Here is a 26366-nt window from a genome sequence, read left to right on the forward strand (position 1 = left end):
ATAATGCATCCGGGCGTGAGCTCCAGTTCTATTTCTGATCGGGTACCAGCTGCTCATGAACAAACTCCGAACTGCACAATGTGTCGCTCCGTCACAACAAGAACGTCACATTAATCTGTGCTCTGCACCCTTGTTTCAGAACCTGAAGAGTCAAATTATGACAACCAACCTGTGGGTAAAACACGTGAGTACCTACATTCCTAGTACTAATTAATATGTAAAAGGGTCCGAACATTTTTTTTATATGATATAGAATATAGATCATCGTGGTTACGCAAAGACCATTCTCATTCTGCGAGTTATGTTTATATGTTTGTCAATTTTACTACGCATGTTGCGTCTCTTTTTTGCACAATTATCACATAAAATGCTTATCGTCTAGATGTATTAACCCGCGCCCCGCTGGGCTATTCAGCCATACGCGCCCTGCTGGGGGGGGGGGGCAGATTCTGCCCCCCCCCTGTCTAACTTCCGAACCGATGGTCGTAGAAAGACGGGGAAAACGGCAATCGAAAGCTCTCAAAAAGGCGGATCTTAAGAGCTCAAATTTTTTTGCTTAAGTAGGTCAGAGGTCAGGTCAAGGTCAGGTCAAGGGTACAAAATGCAAGTTTCTACAGTATCGGCCTTGCACCGTAGTTGCCGAAGAATGGACTGAGACTGATTGCCAAAAACGTGTTCTTAGACTACCAAGACCATATTCGTTGCACACAATGTCATTCAAAGGTCAAGGTCAAGGTCAGGTCAGGTCAGGTCAGGTCACCAAAAACAAAATAAAGAAAAGGGCATGTGCGACACATGTTTTATGGGTCATTTTACTCATGGAATTCAATAGGCACACTCAATAAAGTGATATGGACCACCTCTGGATGAATTTCAGGTCGAGGTCAGGTCAAGGTCAGGTCAAGTGAGGTCAAATTTTGAAGTTGGTTGTTAAGGCCTAAAAAGGTGTCCATCCGATGCAGTTTTTCACGGCGAATCGAATGGTGCTATTTTTGTTTCCGTACGAGGTCTAGAACTTCCAAAAAAATCATTTTTCAAAAAAATTGTGTGTCGTGACGTCATAAAATTTTGAATAACTCCCACATTTTTGAACCGATTCTTCTAAAAATTGGTATGTAGGTTCACATAGACCACTTCTTTGACATATAATCCGTTTTTTTTATAAACTCAAAATTTTGGATTTTATAAATATTTTCCCAAAAAAGTCAGTTTTTTGGAAAAATTTTTGCCAAAATCCAAAATTTTCAAAAAACCGAGATAGCCATTTGATAGACAAGGTAGAATCACGTATAACCTTTTTTGTTACGTCTTGATTCCTTTAAAAATGAAGATGTTAGCGGCGTTTGAAATTTTGCCATTTTTGAGGCGAAAATGGCGGACATGACGTCACTAAAACGTCAATTTCTCAAAAATTTTCCGACGGATTTCGCTCAAATTTTCAGGGAACGTGTCAAATTGATGTATGATAAAATACTGAAAGTTTGACGTCGCTTGCGTAACGCGTTTAGAAGTTATTGGCGAAAAACGGGAGGGGGGCAGATTCTGCCCCCCCCCCCCCAGCGGGGCGCGGGTTAAGACTACCGGCACCGGCAGAAGTTTGGTAAATTTCAGTTTTTTTCATTCTTTATGATTCATGAGCCCGAATCATAGGTCGACCAATGAACATTTTATGAACGAATCTCGTCTTCCGAAATGAGGTATAAACGCCAAATATCAGTGTCCGTCGTGTCATTCATTCGTACCATATGATAACGGGAAAAGTTTACCATCAACGAATGGCAGACCTTGTGACTTTTGCGAGTTCAGTCTTAAGTGTAAGCCATGTTGTCAGGCTGTATTGAAGCTACACCGACACACTTGAGGATATCGGGCAAAGTTTGGTCGACCCAGCCGCAATCTCAGAGAAAGCTTGGTGGTCTGACGGGACGTCAGGGCTTCTCTCGAGCCATATCTCACTCTTTGGAGCGATTGAGAGGGCCTTTCCCGGCTGAGTTGGTCTGTCCAGTTGACTGCACCCCATCGCCAGCAGTGCCGTGGACGATTTTAGCCGACTTTGAACGTTGGTTCGAAGCGGTGACCCGGATATGGGGGCGGGGCGGAAGGGTGGGGAGAGGTTAATCCTCGCCCTGGCAGGGGGGGTCGATGCGACCTCCCCTAAGGTTTTTCGAAGATAGCGTATAAACGGCGGCGCGCAGCGCCGCCAAATTTGACACAGCCTATGGGGCAACCTTTTTACATATCACCTGAAAATTTCAGGTCCGAGTGACCTAGGGTCAGGTCACCAGATCAGAAAAACCGGTACAAGGTCATGGTCAAATTTCAATTTTCTTTTTGCACCTGTCCAACTCACAGTTTTGGACTGATTTCCTTCAAACTTTCACGATGTTCTAAGTTCATCGAGTTGTATAACATATAGTTCGGGTTTTTTGAGGTCACTGACCTGAGGTCAGTTAGAGGTCATTGCGTCGTAATGTTAAGCCTATGTAAATTACTAAATTCGGAAAATACTGGAGATATCCGCTTCGTTCCAACACTTTTGTGCTTTGAAACCACAGTACTTAACAGCAGGTCACTTGGTGCTTCTTTGTTTGGTGTACGGGGACCCGCAGTTGCTACTGTACACGAACCCCAAGTCTAACCGTCTGTCCTGTCCAGTAACAACCGATAACATTGATATCGACTGCTGGTCCCTGTACAAGAGCAGCTGAGGTTTCCTGTGAGTACCCTCTGACAGCTTATCGTTGTTCCCTGTGAGGGTGCTGGGACAATTTACTCAGGGTCACTGTACAGTAGCAACTGCGGGTCCCTGTACTTATCCATGGGTCAGGTCAAATGAGGTCAACTGAGGTCAAATACTTCGCGACTTGCATTGGCTGGACATTCACCACCTTGTCAGGTATCATCGGATTTGTATGGTGCATTCTGTCGTCACCACAGGAAGACCAGAAGCTATTGCGAGCACGATAGGGCACACAGCAGAGCACACGTACCAGACGCGTACTGTAGGCCACCATGCGTTGCCCAGGATACGCACTGAGGCGGGACGTCGACGCCTGTGCTATGGCGCTGTCAGAGACTACGATCGTCTGCCGTTCCGTGTCGACGCGAGAGGCTTTAGGCGCTGCCTGCGACGGTATCTCTTGAGAGAGCAAAATGGTTGTGGGTAGAGTAAGTGGATCTTGGCCTGTCAATACTGCCTATAAGCCTATACCATTCTTATTTTATCAAGATGACGAGTGGCAATGAAAACCCATGCTTTATGGATTTGTCGTAAATAAAGAATCTGAATCTGAATCTGAATCTTAAATGACGTTTTTGCCAATAACTTGGCACATAATGACGCTAGAGCTTAAAAATGGTATCATTGTGTTCCTGGTGATCAGCCAAATCTAATGATATGCGATATGATGCAATTTGGTTAACTTGAACTTAATTTATAAATTTAAGTTTACTTAAAATTTAAGAAAAAAACTTTAAGTACACTTAAGCAAGCTAAAAAGTATATCATTCGACGCGCCTTGACGTGCTGAGCTCACTGGTGCTTTTCTTTTTGCTCTATCTTAATTAGTTATAAAAGTTATAAGCAAAAAACTTTTGACCTGTTTTTAGCGAAATTTTTACATTTATACCCCCAAAACCCCCCTAAATATTGACCTAGAGCAACCAAATTTGCACGGGGGCGAGAACTCCAAGGGGCCCACCTACCTACGAAATTTGGTGTTTCTAGGTGCCATAGGAGCCAATCGCGAGGGGGGTCGCATCGACCCCCCCCCTGCCAGGCCGTGTTATGAAAAATGCCCTGCCAGGGCGAGGGTTAAGGGCCCCGGTGGAGAGTGAGGTAAGGGAGGGACTACAGGGAGGAAGGAGGGGATCGGATACAGCGTGAGCAGCGCTGCGATGGTGGTGGGAATTCATACGCTGGCGGCGTACAGATTTCGGGCTGGGCTTTCCAACTTCTCTTACCACAAATCACGCATACAAGTTGATAACAGCGTCCCATACAGCTCGCTTTAAATGTCCCAGTGTCCACATGACTCTTTATGTCGTTTGGTCAGGCATGGTACGACTACAAGCTGACCTGGTCACCTGATCACTACGGCGGAGTGGAGATGCTGCACGTGCCCTCCGACCACATCTGGAGACCCGACATTGTGCTCTATAACAAGTAAGCGGCTAGATGAAGTCACTTTTTTCCGCGTAACGGTTTTGCTCGTGATTTATGAGACAATCATATAAGTTCGTATCTTGTACGTGTGAGTTTTTGAAAGTAAGTACAGCTTACATGCTTCGCATTCAGTTACCTTATGAGCTTCTACTATGTGTCTAAATAATTTGTAATTATATTTTGGACATTGGAATCGCATGCGCATTTTGAAGGTCATTTGTTTTTATCTATTGCTGCTTGCATTCGCGTGGAGAGAACAGCCGTAAACCAAACGTGCCTTTGTGTGTTACATAGTGTAACAGAGTTCTGGATTATTGTTGTGGCTCGTCACCTCTGATCGTGTGAAAGAGCAGTTGTTTTAGCTGATAAATGACATCGGAGTTCCCGATTCATTTTTAGCAATTGCTTTGTTAAATGCAGTGCAAATTTTACGTTCGAAGTAAGCAAATTTAAAGGAGAATTAGGATGCAATTCCCTTACTAATTTGTATCTCAAATAACAAGCAAAATAAATGCTGCTCAATAAATACTTATTGAAACAATGTTTCCTCTTTCAGTTGCCATGCCTAGCATTTGATCGGCGCTATTGTTATACGGCCGTTCTAGTTAATGACGGAGAGACGATCCTCGAGCATCCAAACGAGCCGAGTTTATAAGGTGCCGAGGATAGTCTATTAGCTTGAAAAATCGCAACTAATTTAACTTCGTTAAGAAAAATGCTGATTTAAGAACCATTAGGTTATTTTCGAGCCTGTCGGCTACCCAGGCTCTGTGAAATATGGGCCAACTACGGGCCACACGTCACCAGCGGGCCAAGTTGGGCTGCCCCGGCCGTCTCCCGTTTGGTCGACGGCTGTCCTGGGGCGGCCGGGGCGCGAGTTTCCTAAGTGTGGAACTGCCCATACCTAGGGTCTCTGATTGGCGTAAGCTTCGCCAAGATGACGTTACAGGCTGTGACGTCATGGCTCACAGTCGGCCTACCAATCGCTGCACGATTATAGGCTAGCGGCGCGCGGCACTAGCGCCCCTGGTGTTATTATGGGAAGTTGAGCAATACATTGAAATCTAATACGTAGCTTGTGTTGGAAACAATTACGTATTACTAAGGCGTCAATGTCTCACAAATTAATTCGTCCATGCTCCTCAAATTTTGCAAAGTGACCTTATATTGTGCGTCATAAGGTACTACGCTTCAAACAATCAGCACACAGCACCAGCCAGGCACTGTTGCAAGTAGCGAGCAGTTAGGTAAGTGGCGGCAGGTGGCGCTACCATCTCCAGCATCGGTCCAGATGGCGTCACTCACTATCCGCACTATAGATCCGCACTACCTGCTAATAAAATAAATAATAAATCCGCTAATAATCTGGCCAATAAGTCTGCTAATAATAAATCCGCACTACCTGCTAATCTGTGTCCTATTGGTGTCAAACATCATTCAACGCCGACAGGCAGTATCACCAGCCGTAATACTGAAGACATTTACTCAATGCTGAAGCGAAACGCAGTGCACAAACCCCACCGACAAAACTCAAGCACCTCGTAGGAGATATGTTTCCAAGGTGGGCCAATGCACGAACGACAACTGAAATAACACCGGTTATATATTCACGTAGAACAAGTTGCTATTTCTCTAACTAGGGAACTCGCTAAAATTAAGACTGGCTAAATATTTACGCAGGATAACTGGCTCCGCCTCTTCGCCAACTTAAGGACCCGCCAATCCATGCACCTAGCCGCCAGCGCCAGCTGATGACGTCACTCGAACGGGCGACGGTATGAATAGTTCCACACTTAGGAAACTCGCGGCCGGGGCGGCACTCCGGCGCCACCGCCCGCCGACGCCAGTGTTTTCAGCCCGCCCCAGTCACCAGAGCACAGCGGGCCGCGCCAGGCGGCATCTGAGTTATGTGACCGCAACCGGCGCCGCCCCGACCCGGGGCTTCAAGGAAATCGGACACGAACATAAACCAGCTGGTCGGCCGCCTTATCTCTCCCCTACCGCCGACACAGAGTCTAGTCGCGTGGCACTGTAAAGCGTCGAGCCGTCCGTCCGACCGGCCGGCCGAGCCTTTGAAGTTTCCGAGTGGGGTTCGATTCGGCTCGCGTGGAGAGAAGCTCAGCGAGCAGCCGACCGGAGCTGGTCCAGCAGCCCGAATTGATATTACACGGAGCTTCAGAGGCTGATCTAAGACGCTGCCCAACTCTGCTTTGGCTACAGTGTTCAAACATCTCACAAGCTACACGAAAGTTATGCATTTTTTCCGCTCACCTTTAAACAGTTTGCCAGTATCTCGGGCCGGGTCGGAGGCTCTGTTGAAATCCCAGCTGTCTCTCTCCGCTAATGAACGAGTGTCGTTCTCGGGGCGAGGCTCGTTATCGAGACACAATGAGGCCGCTGCTTCGCCCCCTCCCTCGTTAAGCAGGCGCCGGGCGGGCTCCACGGCACCGCTGGCTTCTGAGCAGCTCTCGGTGTCCGCAACAGAGCTGAACTGGCTCGTCCGGACGCTGAGCCGGGCCGTAGCCGGGGGCTAAACACGCCCCACCGCTTCTCCGAACTCAGAGATAGGGAAGACGCTCGGACAGTTACTGCAGGCATCTGATACAAACTTCTCTATCAAGAGGATTATGTGCATTTAGGAAATTTGTTACGTTGCTATGCAGTTAGTTTTCTACTTTTCTGGCAGAGCTGTCTTTCTCAAAGAGTCACCCTCTTTTTCTGATCATACCAGTGAAGAACGCCGGATCAATTGATTATCCAATTTTCTTGAGATCGACACCGATTACGAAGCATTCATCGTCACTTATCTGGATAATGAGATTGTCGCTGCCTCTGACGTACTCACTTAGATAAGCGTCTCCGGCAGAGTTCACCATCTTTGAAAGCGTCATTTCGTCTCTGAGAGCGTTCTTTTGCATTTGAGGGCGTCCTTTTGCATCCGAAGGCGTCATTTCGTCTCCAATGTGTCCATGTTCAATGTCCGTTCTTTACCCTAAGGGCTAAGCTCATGAAGGTAAGACGCTGTTTTAGATGCGTGAGCGCACTGCTCGTGTAGCGGCTCGCCTACTTCCGAGTTCCAACTACGACTTTTCAACTACCTACTTCAGTGCCAATATGTTTTCGGAGATTTTTGGTTTTATGTTGATTGAGTCTATCCAAATCTGAGACCTGCATCAGTCTACAAGAAATGCCTCTGATTCTCTGAACCTAAAAAGCATTCGTTTTATCTTGTACAGAACCCCACTCAAAGAGCATCTTTTCGTCTCCTATAAAGCAGCCATTGTCTCCCATCGAGCTTCTTTCTGTCTCTGAGAGCGCCCTTCTCCGTCTTTCCCTGTCTCCCACTGCCCTTTCACTGGTATTTCGCCCTGCCGCTGTCAGCATCGGCTCAGGCTCGCCACCTCTTGTGCGACTCGGACTAATCGCATTCATTAATTCGCCGCGACGTCACATCCATTGTGCCCCGACGCCTACTGACCCCCCCCCCCCTTCCCCCTCCAGCACGGGCGACCGATCCCCTGATGTGATTGGCGGTACAATTTCCCTGCGATCAGCAGAATTGTCCATCAGGGTGATAAGAGATGGCATTAGTGAGTGCGCTCTTCAGGTTAAATACTTAGGCTTGTTAGACGCGAATAGACCGGTAATTGTTTACTTCACCAGTCACTCACTGTTGCAAATGGCGTGCCATAGAAAACATAAATACATGCAAAGCATTATCAGCCGCTGTCGTTATAGATATAGGAATATCTGCCTTATTTTGTTCTTTATTTTGGTTTATTAGCATTTTGTTCACAATATATGTTTCTTAGAAGCATGCTCATGAACTGGGATGCAGAACAATGCGCACAGCTGTAAGTACTCAAGGAAAGCATGTGCAAGGATAATTGATCTCCGGTGCAGGCAGCGTCTGGTAACCAGGGCGGGTCGGGCGCTCCCAGTGGGTCAATACCCCGTGCAGGTCGGGGCCGCCACAGTACCCTCTACACACGGGGCGAGCCGACTGCCGGCCACAGGACACTGGCGGCCCGGCCCGGTTCTGATTGTTTCCGCCACGGCACACACACGGTGCAGAGAACAAATGCGCCACCATATCCGATACGGACAGCCACCGATATTGGCGAGGTCGTGGCGGCCGTACCCGATGCTGGCGATACTTGATCGCATAAAAGATGCCGAGAGTGCGGGGCTGAATTCGGGCTGATTTTAGACAGTGCTTTCCTAAAACTGTGAGGGCGATATTCTAATCGTTGTCTTGCAGTTTTCAATCAATATTGGCGTTGTCGGTATGTAAGTACTGTAACCGTCCATGCTGAGCGCTCCATTGCTGCTTATCCAGGCATATCTTATTAAGTCTGACCCACCCGTAGCAGTATTTCATTGTCGTAACCGACAGCGTCAGTGGAAACGAAGAGTTCGGTGGCGTTGCCATCCCAGCACCGTGATCTCCCTGCCGTCTCTGGGTGCGGCCCCTGGTAATCAGCCCGAAGTTTACAATTGCGTGTCTCAACGCAGAAAGTTTACCACAAACTTGGTAATTGTGATTTGTTGTAAACATGATGCGTCATTGTTTTCCTATCTAACGCCATTTCAAGTCCACAAGACCGAATTTCAATAATGCGCTTTTGCCAATAAAGAGTTTGCATAATGCATACCAATTAGCACAGATAACAGTAGTACTACTGTACTGTACTACTGTTATCTGTGCAATTAGTTACCAGACATAATTAGTTAACGTCAAATAATATGATCATGCTATGTTGCTGCTGTGGGTGTCCTCTGCTTCTGTCTATCTGTCTACTTTTTCCCACCTCTGTCTTTTCTCTCTCTCTCTGTCTCTCTCTCTCTCTCTCTCTCTCTCTCTCTCTCTCTCTCTCTCTCTTTCTCTCTCTCTCTCTCTCTCCCTCTCTCTCTCTCTCATTGATCACATTCTCAATCCGCCAACTAGTCTACACAGCCCCTCCTTTACCAGCAGCTTTCCTTCCTAAAACCAACAAACCCTCCGACACTGCCATCGCATCCGGTCTTCCTTTCAAGCGCTCCGGGTATAGCATCTCCACCCACGCCCCTCTCTTATCCTTTTATCCGAGCAAACTTGGCTCGACCGCACGGCCGTCCTCCATTCAGCAGTTTTATCTTGCCGCGCCATTGGCTGTTTTTATGACGACACTCGTCTCGGCCGGCCGGTGCTGCCTCGCCTCCCCGTCGGCACAGACCCGCTGCAAATCACGGCCACCCGACGACGGCACGACCGTATACCGGCAAACGACAGTCGTGGCGACGGCAGCGACGGCGCCGACGGGGCTCGGCGGCGGCTCTGGACACCACAGCTGACCGCCCATCACATCTCTCCCTCAGCGCCGACGGCAATTTCGAGGTGACCCTGGCCACGAAGGCTACCCTCTACTATAACGGGCTGGTGGAATGGGAGCCGCCGGCCATCTACAAGTCCTCGTGCGAGATCGACGTCGAGTACTTCCCGTTCGACGAGCAGACGTGCGTTATGAAGTTTGGCAGCTGGACCTACGACGGGTTTCAGGTGAGGAAACAGTGCTCTTTTTCTGTTGCGTAATGCGTATGCTTCCATTTATAAGGCGTGAATTCTTCCACAGATAAGAGTCCATATCTATAAGTTATAGAGCTCCAAATGCCGTCTTTGGAAATGCTTTGCTTTGATACAATACCACATTTCCCGTGAATTTCGACTGGACTCGTTGATAATCCTTGATTTTCTAGAGATCGTACAGGCAGCTGGGGGACAAATGTCTCAAAGATCCAACGATATCTTTCTTCCTAATTAATTTTCGGTGAACCTTTTCTTGGATTGGTTTCTGACAACAGGGTTCTCTTGGAACAAACTATTAATGTTTGACGACTTTGAAGAAGGCAAATAGAAATGCTTGTTGAGCAAAGTTCAAATTACTTTACTAGAATTATTTTCATCTCGTCATTGCAATAACCTACAAGTGATTAGGTACAATCGAGAATGGCTGGGACACTGCGCCTTTTTTGAAGCGTGATTAGTGAATAATATTTTATAAGCTAGTTCAGCCTTACTGCGCTACGTAGCGTAAACACTATACATCCCCGCGCTGGTATGTAGCCAGCCTCCATTTCACTTGCCATTATCACATGCTAGAAATGAGACACATAACATACCCCTCATAAAGGCAGCACGACCTCATTCGTAGTCAAACTTCTCCACACATTCCCGTCTGACTCCGGTCCAATTTCAGCACATAAGGCTGAAGGCACTGGCAGAGGCCCATAGGAGCAGAATACCGCCTCTCCGAGAGAGCCCCGGCCCGACACTCGACATGAACCACTGACTTGTCAACGGGCCACCGGGAGATAAATGGTGGCTCCGGCGGGCTTCCGTGCCTCGTCAGGTTTCCCAAAGTCAGAGCACAATGAGTGATAGTCTCACAGAATGGAAGAAGCGGGTTTCTCGACAGTCTTGGTATCACTCAACATGTTTTCTTGACAGATTCTCTTCACAAGAATCAGACCAGCACGTCCTTGAATTCCATACCACCGACGACTTCATTGCATTCCTGTCCATTGTCAACCAAACGCTACATTGAACAGCGCCTCTGACAGAGACAGCACACTGTCCAAAGCCTCTGGGGAATGGTAGCCGCCTGACCGGGGCGGATCGGAGCTGTGTCCAATGTGCTCCCAATTCCCTTCACTTGGCCGGGGCCCGCCTCTCAGGTCCCCTGGGTGCACCAACCCCAATAAGGTAAATCGACTACAGACACTTCTGAGACAGCGCAGTATTCGTATATCTAGGTACTGTTCGGCTGGAGCGGTTGTGTAAGAGCACAGAGAGAGAGAGAGAGAGAGAGAGAGAGAGAGAGAGAGAGAGAGAGAGAGAGAGAGAGGAGAGAAGGAGGGAGAGAAAGAGGGAAAGAGAGAGAGAGAGAGAGAGAGAGAGAGAGAGAGAGAGAGAGAGAGAGAGAGAAATAGGGGAGAGTGAGAGAGGAGAGAGTGAGAGAGGAGAGAGTGAAATAGAAGGATGAAAATATAAAGAGAGACGAAAGATGAGGAAAAGGTGAGAAATTGAATTCTTACATCAATGTAAATGAAAGAGTAAGAGATAAACGACAGTGGCCACTTTTCCTCCACTATCGCCTTTCTGCGCCTCCCAACTGGCGGATGATCGAGGAGGTTCGAACGGCGCTGATACGGGCCAATTTCCACGCGCCTATCTGCTGATTGGGTTTGTCATCCGACCCCGTTCGGTGGCCGGCCGGGCGGTGACAGAATTCGGCCGGCGCCGCCGCCGACCGGGCCCTGGGCACGGTCCGCCCGTTTCTCGGCCGGTTTGGTATTCGGCGGCGGCCGCCGACCGTCGGGCCGGGCTGCCGTGGAATCTGATTGCCAGCTGCAGTCCGACGGCGACCCGCTCCCTGACGCTGACGTCGACGGCACGACTGAGGTCGACCACGGGCCCGCCGCTGCTCCAAGAGGCAAACACAAACACGGTCACCGCGCCGAACCGCACGCCGCGGAGCGGGCGCGCTCCGAGCCGACGGCGCAGATATTTGGGCGGGCGAGCGCCGAGATCGGTGGGGTCAGAACGATTGGATTTGGGGAACGGCCGCCATCCGGCGAAACCATCACATTAGCATTTAGTCGAGCTTTGTTTCCCACAGCATTTATGTGGGGTTTTGCGTTTCCAAACCGAGTTAATGGATGCGTCAAATTGTATAGGTCACGACTGAAAAAGCAGAACAAGCTTTCCAACAAATGTGGCGATATGTTTGGGCAACGTAAGCTGCGTGGCATCTGGATATTCGTAAGTGTTTGTTATTTTTCGCAAATCGTGCGTCTTTGATTTCTACCAGGCGAAATACCTACAACTTAAAGTACCTGTCCTGCCAACAAGTACCTGCTAAAACGTGCCATTTATTAATCTTTCCTCCTAGAATAACGGAATTACTAATTAATGCCTATTTTTAAAGTCTCAGTGTTGTTTACGTCCCGTGGCAGAGGCCCAGCTAAGCCCAGCAAGTGAAAAAGCTCGCTGTTCGCCTTGGTGATGAAAGTGGCTCTGAGTGCCAGCACAGGGTGGGTTTAATTAATACCTGTCAATAAATTAGCAGAAAACGCAAGCCATATTCCAGCCGCTCTGGAAAATGCAGCCTCCAGCCAAGCCTTGTAACATAAGCTATAGTCGGTGTATAGGTAACTGAAACTTATCGAGACGGTCTGCGACTGAACCGATGGAGAGAGAAAAAGAGAGAGAGAGAGAGAGAGAGAGAGAGAGAGAGAGAGAGAGAGAGAGAGAGAGAGAGAGAGAGGAGGGGTGATGGGTGGGAGGGGGAGTAAGAGAGGGAGGGAGGGAGAGAGCGAGCGAGGAATCGAAGATGCAGGCGTATCAGGCTCTGGCATTTCACAACTTATGCATGGCTCCAGAGCGGCTCCAAGAAGAATTGCCACTCAAATGCAACATGCAAAGCGCATTGCTGACCCCTGAGCTCCAGAGAAATTGATGCCCGGCAGGCCCTGATAGATTGGTGCGCAGAATCACCCGATTTAGCGAATTTTATCCGACAATACTTGATTTAGAGTAGAAGACACCAAACTCCTACGTTTGGAAGTATTATGCCGATCCCTGTCACTTTTAAAACCTGATAATGAGCCACAGGTTTTGATTATATTTGAAATGATCTCGCAGTCGTCTACTATCTTTGTTGCAGGTGGATCTGCGTCACTTTGACGAGATCGAGGGCCAGGATCTGGTGAAGAGAGGGGTGGATCTGTCCGAGTTCTACATGTCTGTGGAGTGGGACATACTGGACGTCCCAGCAGTCAGGTGAGACGTATGAACCAAATGGGGTGTAAGTACTGGGCACCTGGCAGCAGACACTAGACAGTTTGGGAACAGAGCCTCACCTTACCTAGCATGCTCATTACAATTTTTAATTTGTGTTCATCTTGCCTTGACTTCGGTGCCAAAAGTAGCTCCCAACAATCACATTTGTTCAGCTCAGCTTTCACGACGATTCCGCTTTGTGAATGCACATGGTGAAGAGCATCCGTCCCGATTTTCTTTTTCTTTTCCTTTGGCATTTTACGGACTGACACTGGGACAGACCGGCAGACTGACTTGGGGCGGGCCGGGGGCTGACACGGGGGCGGGCCGCCGTCAGCGTCTGCTGATGGATGTCGTGTCTCAGACCGGTGCCCGGAGCGACGCGTTAATCAAAACCGATCGACCCAGTACCCCCAGCTCGCCGCGGCGCTGCGGCTGTGGCGGCGGGCACGGCCCAGCGCGGCGGCCAGCACTGACAGCACAATTATGGTGGCTCCCAGAGCAATAACTTTTAGATATGTTCATACTTTCACGAACTCTCTTTGAGCTCGCCTCTGGTGCATTAGTTTTTCTCAAAGTGATTTATATGAAACAATATCCACGAATTTCTTATGTCCTTTCTTACATCAAAACTTCTCGTCGATTTCTGTAATCTCTTTCCTGGCTTGAAAAAAAATCGAATTATACCCTTAGTCTTCCTCTCGTCTCCCAAACATCGCGTTCCGACCTCTTAACTTCAAAACGTTAATCACAGGATCACACAGCTCCGATACCCGTCCCTGTGGACAGCGTCACGGGCGTGTTTCTGTTCCCGGCACTGGTGACTTGTTTATAAGGAGACCACTGTCCGTCGGTCGACTGCCGGCCAGACCCAGGGGTGCCGCTGGCGCGGCTGGGGGCCACAGGCAGCCCGCCCATCCCCAACACCGGGAGAGTGGCTCGGTGTCCCCATTCGCGCACCAATGGATGTCCGGACGTGGCCGCTGGGCTCCCATCCGGATTCTTGCGGACACGGACCGATAAAGGCACAAAAAACGGCCCCAGGGTGACCGAGATACAGCCACCAGAGAGCAGAGAGCTGGGGTGGGGAGGGTCCGGGGGAATCGCACCACGCCACAGCAGGCAACAGAGGGGGAGGGCAGCAGTTCATCGACCAGTGGGAGCAGCCGTACGCGAATAGGCGGACGTGGGATAACATAAGATGTGCATCACTCCCTTTCTTAGCCGTGCAAAATTCGTTGTTTTTTTTTTTAACGCGGTGGCAACATGATTCGTGTATGTTTCAATCAAACAGTAGGATATCATATGAGCGTTGAAACAACCTTATGTTTAAGGACACATCGAATCATAAATAAAGCTTTTGGTTCTTCTCTCATGATTACCGGTTTGTGCGAGGTCACATGAGGTATTATTATTATTATTATTATTATGTCAAACATCCACCAACCACAGAACAGTGGGCATTACGGTGGCATAGCACAAACAGACGCACACATGCATACAATTTCACACATATTCATATATGAACACTTAATCGACTAACACAATATTCGGCGCAGTGTGAAGCAATCCATACGCGAAGATATAAATAACCATGTGTCTCATGTATGACAATTAAACTGTGTGCTCCTTTGTTTGAAGATATTTAATCAATTCCTTTTTAGATGCACTTCTTATCTGTGTCGGCAAACTGTTCCACAATTTTGAACCCTGGTATGATAAGGAGCGTTTTAAGAAGTCAGTTTTAGGAGCAATAAGATCAAGGTTACAAGCCTGTCTCGTATTACGTTCCGATTTCCTGGTCCTAAAGAGGGATGAAAGTAACGGCGACATGGTTTCTGGATAGAGTAGGCACTGGCGAACAACGGTGAGGACAGCAATGTTGCATTCCAACTCGAGGTCACCGCGCCATGCAATATTTTGATGTTCTCTACCTGCGATGCGCCGCGCAAATTTGACAATTTTTGATATTCTCTTCCTCTGAGCCAGACCACATGTGCCCCAAAGAGACACACAGAAGCGAAGATGAGGAAGAACTAGAGCATTTATCAATAATACGATGGTTTTGGGAGGTAACACATGACGAAGGTGACTTAGGCGGATTAACATGCCTATACATCGGCCTACGACGCTGTCAATATGACTGCTCCAGGTGAAACAACTGTCTATTGTCACGCCTAGACTCACCAATGTACTTTTGACGGGTATCACAACATCAAAGATAGTAATGCTCCGCAAGTTGATTCGCCTCAAAATAGTTTTAGAGCCAAAAACAGCTACTTGTGATTTACTGACATTGATCGTCAGGCGATTTCGAGAGAACCATACACGAAGCCTGTTCAGCAATGTTTGAAGACGATTTATAATGTCATCAATGTCTTGAGGTTTACCTGAAACAATTATCTGAGTATCATCTGCGTATTGGACTAGGGAGCCCAAGTTATTGGCAACAGAAGTCATATCATTGACAAACAAATTGAACAACGTTGGGCCCAAGACACTGCCTTGCGGAACACCTGATGAGACCTTGCCTCTAAAATCATCACAGCCTCGAACATACTGACATCTCTCAGCAAGGTAGCTCTCAAACCAGGGGTGTTCAATTCCGTAATGAGAAAGTTTTTGAAGCAATATACTGTGATCAACAGAATCAAAGGCTCTGCTCAGATCTAATGACACCAAGATACATATTTTGCCGCTATCGATGGTGGACCGAATTGACTCTGTCAACGCAATGAGAGCATGGTTTACGGAATGACCAGGTCGGAATCCAAACTGCTCGTCCGATAACAGACAACAGTCTTCTAAATATGTCTTAAGCTGAAGTGAAACAACTCTTTCAAGAATCTTAGACACAACGTTTAACAGAGAAATCGGTCTGTAATTGCGCTATCTATAATTGCGCTATAATGCGCTATCATGTCCGTATATCGATTGAGCCTGGCTCTGTTACTTTGAGCCCCCTGTTATGAAGGCAAGATATGTACTTTCAACAGCACACTGAAAACAATTTAACCCAAGGCCGGCGAGTAAACCGGTGTTTCGCGGGTACCCCTATCCGCAACCATTTTTAACCACCCTCCCAGGAGTACAGTAAGGCCCCATTGCATTGTAGTTGTCCCTGCTCTCAGCGGACATGTTCGCTGACAGCGGTTATATCCGCTCAGAGCAAGTACGACTACACCGCAATGGGACCTAGCACTACTCGTGGGAGGGTGGTTAAAAATTGTTGCGGATAGGGGTACCCGTGAAACACTGGTTTACTCGCCGGCCTTGGGTTAAATTGTTTTCAGTGCAGGAGTCCGGTCACTGCGCTGCTGGCAATGCGGTAGCTATTACCGGCTGCTTGCTGCGGCTGGCCGGAAGTGGGGGAAGTTCCGGCGCACCGGCGGCGGATGCTGATCACTTCCGGTGGCCGCTGGCTGGTCACGGTCGGCTCGTATTGACCGTGCCGTCCGCCCCTCTCTGTCTGTGTCTCACATAACGTCCCTGGCTGTCGTGATGGTATGCGCTATGCATGTCTCACACTGCGCGCTCAGAGAACGGACGGGGCTCGCTGCGCAAAATAGCTCCTGAGAGAAAATGACGAAACTAGAAACTATGTCTTTTAGTGATGAGTGAATTTCAATGAATGAGCTCCGTCAGGCCTAATGTTGTGAACAGGTAACACGTTGTTAAATGCAACTCATGTCGTTTTTCCAAGGCTTAGAATAGGCCATTTGGGTAAACGGACCAGCTTTCAATACAGGTAGATATTTTGGGCTGAAGCTTAAGACCTCTTGCAAAGTTATAGAGCATATGTTTACCAAAATAAGACACATTCATAGAAAGGCGCAATGAAATGTCTAATATTGAAAACTATCCACATTCCTTGTTGCAATTACATTAGATTATTTGTATTACATTCATTTGGAATTTCTGTGAATCCAGCCATGAGATTACTGCCGTTTAAGACGATGTCACATCGCATGCCAGCGAGAAGCTGTATCTCTGCTAAGTATGAAACATATTATTTCCAAGAAGGCCGACATGACTGACAGTAGAAATGGGTTTCACCAGTCGCGTTTAGCGATTAGTATCCTGAAAAATCAAAATGGAATCAACCACAAGATATATTGAACCATCATACCATATCCCAAATGAATTATCGACACGCGCCTCACTGTAATACCTCAGATGCCAATGCTCTGTGACCTTATCTATACCTCCACCATTGTCCCCAATGACAGTCCTCCCCAATGACTCCTTTAGCCATACGCTCCCATGCGATGGCGGGCGCACGCAATGCAGCGCGGGCGATAGAATTCCGACCATCGCTTCCCGTCTCGCATTGTCCCGTCCCAGTAGAGTTCTGTGGAACCGCTGACATACCAGTGAACACCCAGTGGACACGTTTGTAGGTGGTACCCGATACGAACGGCCCGGGGGCGTTATGTAGGTCAAAGGTCACAGAGTCACCGAGCTGGCACGGAGCCAGCTGACCTCACGTGCACCGTTGGTACGAGGCGTGAGGTGTGAGCCGCTGCCGGCTAATGTGGATGCACCGGTAATGTGGATTAGCGATTCCATGGCACACCAATGTCACGTAAGCTTGGTGGCAGAAGTAAATAATGTGTCAGCTAGGAGTGCTTGTCATCCGCTGCCGTGTGCCGTGCATATGCAATAAGAGTAATTTGTAGCGGTATTTTAAAGGAAATAATTGAGGTACATCATATTTACAATAAGAAATAGGCATATCTTGCGATTTGAAAGACTCAACTGGCAAAAATGACATTAAATAGCAATTTTGATGCCATCGCCTGGCAGTGCGTTCCCAGTTTCTCAAACTAGATCATAGATGGCTCTGCGGTCTGTACGCCTGCTGGATGCTGCACCGCAATACTCACATAGATGACACAAGCCGCATTTAGCTCTAAAAGAGAGCAGGATCGTACACCGTCTCGGCGGACCGACTTGCCTGTGGGGCTGGTGGGTGAATTGTGCTAATAACGTGTGACGCAGAATCATATCGGGTGTGAGAACTGACCAAGCTCAGCAATTTAGCAGGGATTGTGCACTCTTGTAGTCCCGCCTTGCGTTGGTAATGAACGTATCGGAGTTGATCAGTGATAATGCAAGGTTGAATAGGTGGTCACTTACCAAGCCAACTATCTTTTTCAGGCACGAGAAGTTTTACACTTGCTGTGATGAGCCGTACCTGGACATAACGTTCAACATTACCATGAGGAGGAAGACGCTGTTCTACACGGTCAACCTCATCATCCCCTGCATGGGAATCTCATTTCTCACCGTTCTCACATTCTATCTGCCCTCCGACAGTGGAGAAAAGGTGAGAGGAAGAGGGAGAGGGGGAGGGAGAAAGAGGGAGAGAGAGAGGGGGAAGAGGAAGAGAGAGAGAGAGAGAGAGAGAGAGGGGGGAGCGAGAGAAAAGGATAACTAGCATTAGTGGCATATGGTACTGATGTTTAGTTGCATAAAGTAATTGTTACCACAAAGCCATGCAGATGCGGCAGGAACTTCATTTTCATCGTACATTCGTCAGTGTGAGAGGGATACGATCAGAAACATCATGTGTGGGTCGAATCCTGGTCTGAGACCTCATTGTTCCACTAGGTGGCAGTTCATTTGATTTCCATCACTGATGTAACTGAGAACATCTGACGTCACTGCCCCCAGGTGACGCTGTCCATCTCCATTCTCATCAGTCTGCACGTGTTCTTCCTGCTGGTCGTGGAGATCATCCCGCCGACGTCACTGGTCGTCCCGCTGCTCGGAAAATACCTCATATTCGCAATGATACTCGTATCAATAAGGTAGAGTAAAGTTCAACATAATTACTCGAATTTCTCAAAGAGCCTATCAGAGTGTTGTGATATAACTGACCATTGACCGACTTGGACTCAATCGACGAGTAGTTGGTACTCCGTTCATTATCATCTAAGCATGGGAATAAAGGGCCTCATAAAAGCCCTTTGGGTCATGAATTATGGTTTTTTGTAATAATAATATTCCCATTCTTACGTTTATTTCTAATTTCTTATGCTAAAAATCTACAATCAATACTGGCTGGAACGCAGTATGTTATAGAATTATTTTACCAAAATATTTGGTGGAGTAATTAACGTGTGTCTTTAATGGATCGATCGCAATTTGCATGGTTACGCTGCTTCCCGGCCGTGCCAGGTTACCTCATTACACTCCTCTGCTGTTTGTCTTGCAGCCGGCCTCATTAGTTTCACGGGGAGACGTGGACTGGGAAAATTAATGGATGTAGTTGGTCTGCCTATCGCATGCATAGAAAACTACATAATGAATGCCTGTATACGTATTTAACCCGGCGGCCGCTGGGCCTCCGCGCCACCCGCCGGCCGCTGGGGGGGGGGGCATATAGTTGCCCCCCCCTTAACTTCCGCGGCGATATCGTCGCAACGCGAAGAGATAGAGAAGCGAAACTTTGCACACATCTTTCTGAATACCTAGCCGAGGTTGTGTCCAAATTTGGTGTCGATCCCATTTGAAATGACGTCACAGTGACGTCATAAGTCAAATTATAGATTTGCGACTCTCAGTTTCCTCACGATACATCAGGTATATGGGACCGAATATAAAGGGCCGATTATTGGTTAGCAACTAGATGGAAGTGTACTTAGATGTTTTAGGATGACAGCAGGTGCTGTCTACTTCATTTACAGTTGAGTTTCATGCTCAGCGTCATCAGAAACGGTCCATATCGGAAAACGACAAAACTTTATGACGTCACTGTGACGTCATCTTAGATGCTACAACCACCAAACTTTCTTCAAACATTGCCTAGGTATTCATTTGAAGCTATGCCAAGTTTCACGTTCGTAGCTCATCAGGTTTCGGAGATATTCCACAAAACGTAAAGGGGGGCAACTTTATGCCCCCCCCCCAGCGGCTCGTGGGTTAAGGAGAGATTAGTCACTAAAAGAATAAAAAAAACGCGAAAAAACTTGAAGTGAACCATTTATTGCATAATATACTTGCATCACAAAGTTTTGGAAGGAAATGCGCTGTGGCAAGTGCCGATATGTATGTTATGCACCGGGAGTTACGTTATTAACCCGCGCCCCACTGGGGTCTGTGTATAACACGCCCTACTGGGGGGGGGGGGGGGCTATTCATAGCCCCCCCTCCTAACTCCGAAACTACTGGGCCGATCGTCAAAATTCAAACGGCGTCTGATAGCCCCGGAAAAACTGTCGAACGAAACCTAATTTCATTGACCTCGAGGTCACCGATGACGTCACAGGTCAGGTCAAAGTAAAAATTATTAGCACTTTGGCTTGTTCACATTTTGGGCTCTGGCCGCCGTCTTACAAGTCAGATCAGGCTCATTTTTGGTTTCCACACTCGTGAACAGATGCTCTAGATACCTTGCGGGTACCAAACTTGTACTTTGATTTTCAGGTCAGGGTCAGGTCATCACAGGTCACGAAAATATTATATCATGCGTCGGTCACGTGACACATGTTTTATGGTCCATTTAGGCCATAGATTTCGAATTTGATGTCGTCTATGTCATTCGAGGTCATTTTGAGTCGAATTTAGCTTAGGTCAGGTCACTTTCAGGTCAAAAAAGGTCAAATTTTGAAGTTGAAATTTTTCAACAAAAATGGTGTCTATTGGATGCAGTTTGAGCTCAGGAACACGATGGTGCCATTTATATTGGTGTACGATGCCAAATACGTACTGAAAAATTGATTTGAAAAATTAATAATTGTGAATTTTTTGCAATAATGCGTATAACTTGGCCATTTTTGAAGATATTTAGCTAAAACTTGCTAGAGGTAGTCATAATAATGACTTCTATCACATATATTCCGTTTTTTTCGAAAAGTCAAAAATTTTTGAAAAAAATGTAAAAATAAAAATTTTGAATTTTATTATTTGAAATTTTCGAAATTTTCAAAATTTCGAAAATCCGAGATAGCAGTTTGATAGCGCAGTCTATTCTGAGTCCTCTCATGCAAAGAAATTGGATCTAGCTTAAAAACTGAGCTCTTGGGAGCGATTGCCGTGGTTCAATGTTTTGCGTCGAAATCGGACGAACATGACGTCACTCTGACGTCATTTCCGGCCGACCTATAGTAGCTACGAAGTTCAAATTAGGTGTCAAATTGATGCAGCCGAAGGTACTGAAAGTTTGGCGTCGATCCGTCAAGCGGTTTGGAAGTTATTGCAGAAAAACGGGAGGGGGGCTATAAATAGCCCGACACTGTCATTTCGCTCACATTGCCCGAGACGCATTGGATTGCTGCTTATGAAACAAAGTAACAAAACTGCGGGCGATAAGCTGCAGTTTACAGCTGCCGGTCGCCCCGTCCTGTCGTGGGAACAGTTTCATGTGGACATTACCAGGCCTGCAAACCCCTCCTTGTCCCGCTGGCCCGGCAGCGTGTAGGCTATTACTCGGCGCCTCGGGATTTAGGAGAATTGCCTGTCAAAGGCGGACCGGCCGATTTCCGCGCTGTTCTATTGTTGCCACTGGTCGTATATCAGACAGTTATCCGCGATGGCAGCGGGAGTTTGGGCCAGTGGAATGGGACCGTTGCCAAGCGCACAACATAGTTGGGGTTATGGTTGACCCCGTTGCGAATGTGACCATCCAGCTGGCTGTTAATGTCGTAAATTATGATCGAGATGGGAACAAAAGCCGATAGGGGATGACGCCTTTGAGTGTTATTTACGGTCGGGATGACATATGACATAACTATGAGTATAAACGGAGTATGGTAAGATTTGTGAACGAAAATGTTACCAAGACCTTGGGCACTTTGTCAAAACTTGCTAGCGGTTGATTACTGACCCGTGAGCAGTGTGCTGTATCATAAGAGCTGAGGCTTTGGAAGAAAACAGATGGGTAGCAAAGTGAATTTAAACATAAGTTCCTCTTTGCCGAAGTGCACCGTTAAAATATCATGTTGAAGAGTCAATTCTCCGTGCACCAATTAGTATCTATGTAGTTTACGTAGTTATGGCCCTCTGTCTGCTCTGCAGTGCTGAGTTGACGCCATTCCTTCTGTGTCCTGTTGCAGTATCGTGGTGACCGTGCTGGTGCTGAACGTGCACTGGCGGTCACCGCAGACCCACCGAATGGCGCCCTGGGTGCGGAGGCTCTTCATCCAGCTGCTGCCCCGCCTGCTGGTCATGCGGCGACCGCGGAAACCTCCCAAAAGGTCGGGTCACCCCTCCCCGCTCCTCTCCTCTCCTCTCCCTCAGCTCACGGAGTGGGCTTTGTAAGCTCAACAAGGCTTAATAAGCCATCTGATTGGTCGTTTGGCGGCCATCGGAACCTGGAAATGTGCATTGAGCGCCATAATAATGCAATAGCAATGCTACGGTCTGCCGCTCGATGCTATCACAGGAAATGAAAGATGAAAGGAAATGGGGTCATCACCTAGCCGTGAAATACGACCTATACTTCAAAAAGAAATGTCCGCTCGGCTGAGAAGTGAGACATATATATATATGGTGATGGGAATGCGGCAACTTTGGGCATTGTTGCAAGGATAAGATCGATGCTTGATGTTATTCCTTACTGAAATATCTTCATAAGCGCACATTACTCCGTAATCATGAGCATCCTTTCTTTAGTTATTTATACAGTTGTACCACTCTCATATCAGATGATTTATTGAATGCTTCAAAGTATGGGCGTGCTGAAGTGCTCCAGAATCACGCTTTATTGCTTACCAGCTGTGCAGATCATTGTTTTTCCCTCAGGCGATATATGAGGCACAATTACACCATGATGGCAGAGGCCGGCTGCAAATCAGTTCTATTCTCGGCAACGAAATTGTATTGCAGGCGCCCCATATGGTTCCGGAAATGCAATAGGGCTGTTTGTTTAGCAGCCTGTAAACTGTTTTTTTTTATATGTTCCTTATTCACCTGAAGGGTCTCTCCTGAAGGGCTATCGCTCCTCATTTGTAGCAGTCTCGCCACTTCACATCTTGTCTTGTTTCCATTTCTCTTAGTTCCGAGTATGTCGTGCGCAAGACGTTTTTTGGATTGCAAGTTACAACAAACACATACAAACGACCATTGACAATGCTCCTGGGAACGCGTGGTTGTCAGTGACTTTGCAGTTGGTGCTTCTGACCGTGGGAGCTCGCCCGTTTCCAGCGGCTGGCGGCCGGGGGAGCCTCTGCCCGGCTGTAGCTCGGTGCGGAACTCATCCACCGGTAACCTGACGGGCTCTCAGTCGCTCTCCTCCGTCGAGGGGATTCAACTGTGCGCAGAGAGGTGAGGGCCCCAGCGATAGTAGGGGCGCTGTGTATGAGTATGGTGTATAATACAAATAATGTTTCAAATGTCGTAGAACATTGAAAAACGTTGAAAAATACTTTAAAGAAAGACATTGCTGACGGATACTATTGCGAATCTTGTCTTTGGGCTTTGTTTACATTCAGGCTCGTTTACTTTTGGAGAGTTTCAGAGAATAGGATGAACTCTTGCAGATAAAAAGCCGTTCACGACTCCCTTTCTTGAAGTTGTTATCTGCTCCATTGTGATTTGACTTGGACTTTTCTTGTGAATAGTTGCCTTCCTCGTTGATTTTTTTTTTTCATGTGACTGTGGCCCACGTATGCCAAATAAAACACTTGTCATGGTGTGTTTAACTTCCCGCTTTGTATATTAAAACGCTTACTGTGCACATTGCATTCACCCCATTACCCACACGAGTGTTGTTTTCCCCACAGGCACTATTCAGAGTCGGTCATCAACCCGTCGTGCCAGGTGCACGGCGGAGAGGCGAGCGACTGGAGCCCCCTCTGTGACCGGGTGCCTGTTCTCGGTAACCGGTCGCGCCTCGGGCTGGCCGGCTGCTCACAGGAGATCCATCGGGTCAGCTGGTGTGTCAACTTTATCGCCGAGAACACCAAGAACAAGGAAGATCAGCTGGCTGTGAGTTATTAGTGTGATGGGCGTCAAAGGTCATCTGCATGTGTAAGGAGCGGGGAGCTTATTTCTATCGCATTTCATTATTTCAGTCCTGGTTGGTGGTGACCGTCCAGACAGGACCGCAAGGGGTCCGGTGGTCACGACAGTAAACGGAAGAATCGTGATATCCTATAAGCGCTTATGTCAGCTTAAAAATGGGGACCACCAGTGTAAAGGTGGAAAGTTATAGCGTAAGTGTGCGTAAGAGGAATATTTACGTGTGCTCACCCCTGACCGCTGGATAACCTCCCCCGTCTTTCCTTCCGCAGGTGCGCGAGGACTGGAAGTACGTGGCGATGGTGCTGGACCGGCTGTTCCTCTGGGTGTTTCTGCTGGCTGTGGTGGTCGGCACGGCTGGTATCATCCTCCAGGCGCCGTCTCTGTACGACGACCGGGTCGCACTCGACCTCAAATACTCAGAGATTGGGCGGTTCCGGCGGAGAAAGTGAGATGACAGCGCCACTGGCGGACGATATAGGAAGCTGTGCTTTGTGCTGGCGCTCGTCAAGGGATATGGCGATGGTTGTTGAGGTGCAGCGTAGGACTGAAAATGGTCTGTGAATTGTGACAAGAGTAGGTTTATGAGTGAGGTTATGCATGCCAGTGCTCGTGATTGGACTGGATACTTTATTGATGAATAGCAATTTGATGAAGTCAGCAATGACACCTTTGTTATTCCTGCATGTAGCGAAAACAAAACTTTGTGTGGGCAAGGAGACACGAGAGTGTTATGGACGTAACTTGCCGGTGTATATTAACATGGTCATAATTATCCTATTTATATTGTATAATTACTGGGATATACGGTACAACTAGTAGTCATATAATATCAAATTTACTTCAAAAAAAGCATTTGCATGAAGTGCACCGACAACAATTCGCAGGTTATCCCTTCTCTGTCAGTTACTTAGGTATGCATTTATACCGATAAATTATTTATATGTTTACTATAAATTGTTCACGGTTGATGTTTTTAGCAGGGTATAAACTATAGACATTCATTGCAATTTAGGCACAGGAGCATTTACTCAATCGATACTATACATGTTGATTTTGTTATAAATTCATCACCGGTTTGACGTTTACACCTTCTTGGGCATGAAGTCAAGCGCGTTTTGTCAACATGTCTCAGCTGAGATAGCGCGAAATGCCTGTGGAGTTTTCCGTGAATTGCAGATATTATTATTTTTAGACTGCCAACCTGTCTAGCATTCGTGATACACAAATAATTCATTTCAAGCATTCCGAAGGATGGTTCCCATGGACTTGTACAGCCCACCGATAAAGTAATGTGTGGTTTTACCAATCTCAACGGATGGCTTTGACCGACTATTTTTAAATGCGGACTGATTGAAAAGAAGACGTCAATAGATAACGTTGTAGCTGGCAGCTGCAAGGGTGAAGATACATTAAGCAACATTTAAAGTCTCGTTGCAGTCTGGCTGATCGTTCCTAGGCTTCAGAAGCAGAACATACCCATGACTGAAACCACACATTACTTCTGCTGTGGACTGTACCATGTCAGTCACTCCCCGTTCATTTCTACGCGTGTTGAAATGTGCTCAAATGTCCATGTATCCATAGGAGTCAGAGATTCGAGACCCTATCAATCTTCCCACCATCAATACAGTGCAGCGCTGAGGGCGCAACACCTGTCGAGAGGTTGGCAAGCATGGTATCTGAAACTCACGCTAGCATTAGTCCCTCGTGGTATGGCCGTCTTTCGAGCGTGTCGTCCCACCACATTGATATGCGTCGCTACGGTGACGCGTTGTGACGCTGTGCGCCGCTACTGTGGCAAGTTGTGACGCTGCGTACCACTGCTGTGACGCACTGTGACACTGTGCGGCCATGGTGGCGCCGTCACTGCGTTACGTCTGTGTGACGCAAGTATTCATTGCGAAAATGTGACGTCTGCTCCCGTGATGCGTCTCAGTAGAGAGAATGTTATGCGTTCAATGAACGTTTGCGAGGATAGATGAGTAACGGATCCGACGCATGACAATAAACTGACAAGTGACAATGCCTTGCAATGTTGGAAGCTTGATAGAAAAGAAGGCTACTATGCTGTTCTAAACGAAAGTGTTATATCTGAAGCACACTAACCAAGCAGGAAGGAAAAGGCGGGCACGATAGGCCTTTTTGCCTTTTTCTACGGCACATTTGTGTCTTGTTTGAAAACGGCCGATCTTCTGCATGCGACAAAGACTTCTTAGGATTTGGTTTATTTTATGTTTTGTGGCCTACGTAATGTTCCGGCTCATTATAACGATAGACAAAAGGCAAATGTTTGCTCAAGTCTAGTCCAAACATGACCAATAATATTAGGACAATAACACTTCATTAAAAACTTTTATTCTCACATAACAATCAGGAAGTAATAGTCATATGGTCGCATTTAATCAGGCGCTA

The 26366-nt window shown here is 47.4% G+C and overlaps 1 protein-coding gene across 1 annotated transcript in view; it reads left to right on the plus strand.

Moving 5' to 3' along the window:
- LOC122389476 (acetylcholine receptor subunit alpha-like) overlaps window positions 1–25977 on the plus strand; it is a 62805-nt gene extending 36828 nt beyond the window's left edge. The window contains exons 2-11 of the mRNA XM_043381584.1: window positions 140–184; window positions 4056–4165; window positions 9524–9704; window positions 12871–12986; window positions 18147–18315; window positions 18663–18799; window positions 22046–22186; window positions 23136–23255; window positions 23714–23918; window positions 24224–25977. Coding sequence (XP_043237519.1) covers window positions 140–184; window positions 4056–4165; window positions 9524–9704; window positions 12871–12986; window positions 18147–18315; window positions 18663–18799; window positions 22046–22186; window positions 23136–23255; window positions 23714–23918; window positions 24224–24403 — 1404 coding nt within the window. The 3' untranslated portion in view covers window positions 24404–25977. The remainder of the gene's footprint in view (window positions 1–139; window positions 185–4055; window positions 4166–9523; window positions 9705–12870; window positions 12987–18146; window positions 18316–18662; window positions 18800–22045; window positions 22187–23135; window positions 23256–23713; window positions 23919–24223) is intronic.
- The last annotated feature ends 389 nt before the right edge of the window (window positions 25978–26366 follow it).

This window comes from Amphibalanus amphitrite, unplaced genomic scaffold, assembly GCF_019059575.1.
Source record: "Amphibalanus amphitrite isolate SeventyFive unplaced genomic scaffold, NRLGWU_Aamphi_draft 000359F_arrow, whole genome shotgun sequence".
NCBI lineage: Eukaryota > Metazoa > Arthropoda > Thecostraca > Balanomorpha > Balanidae > Amphibalanus > Amphibalanus amphitrite.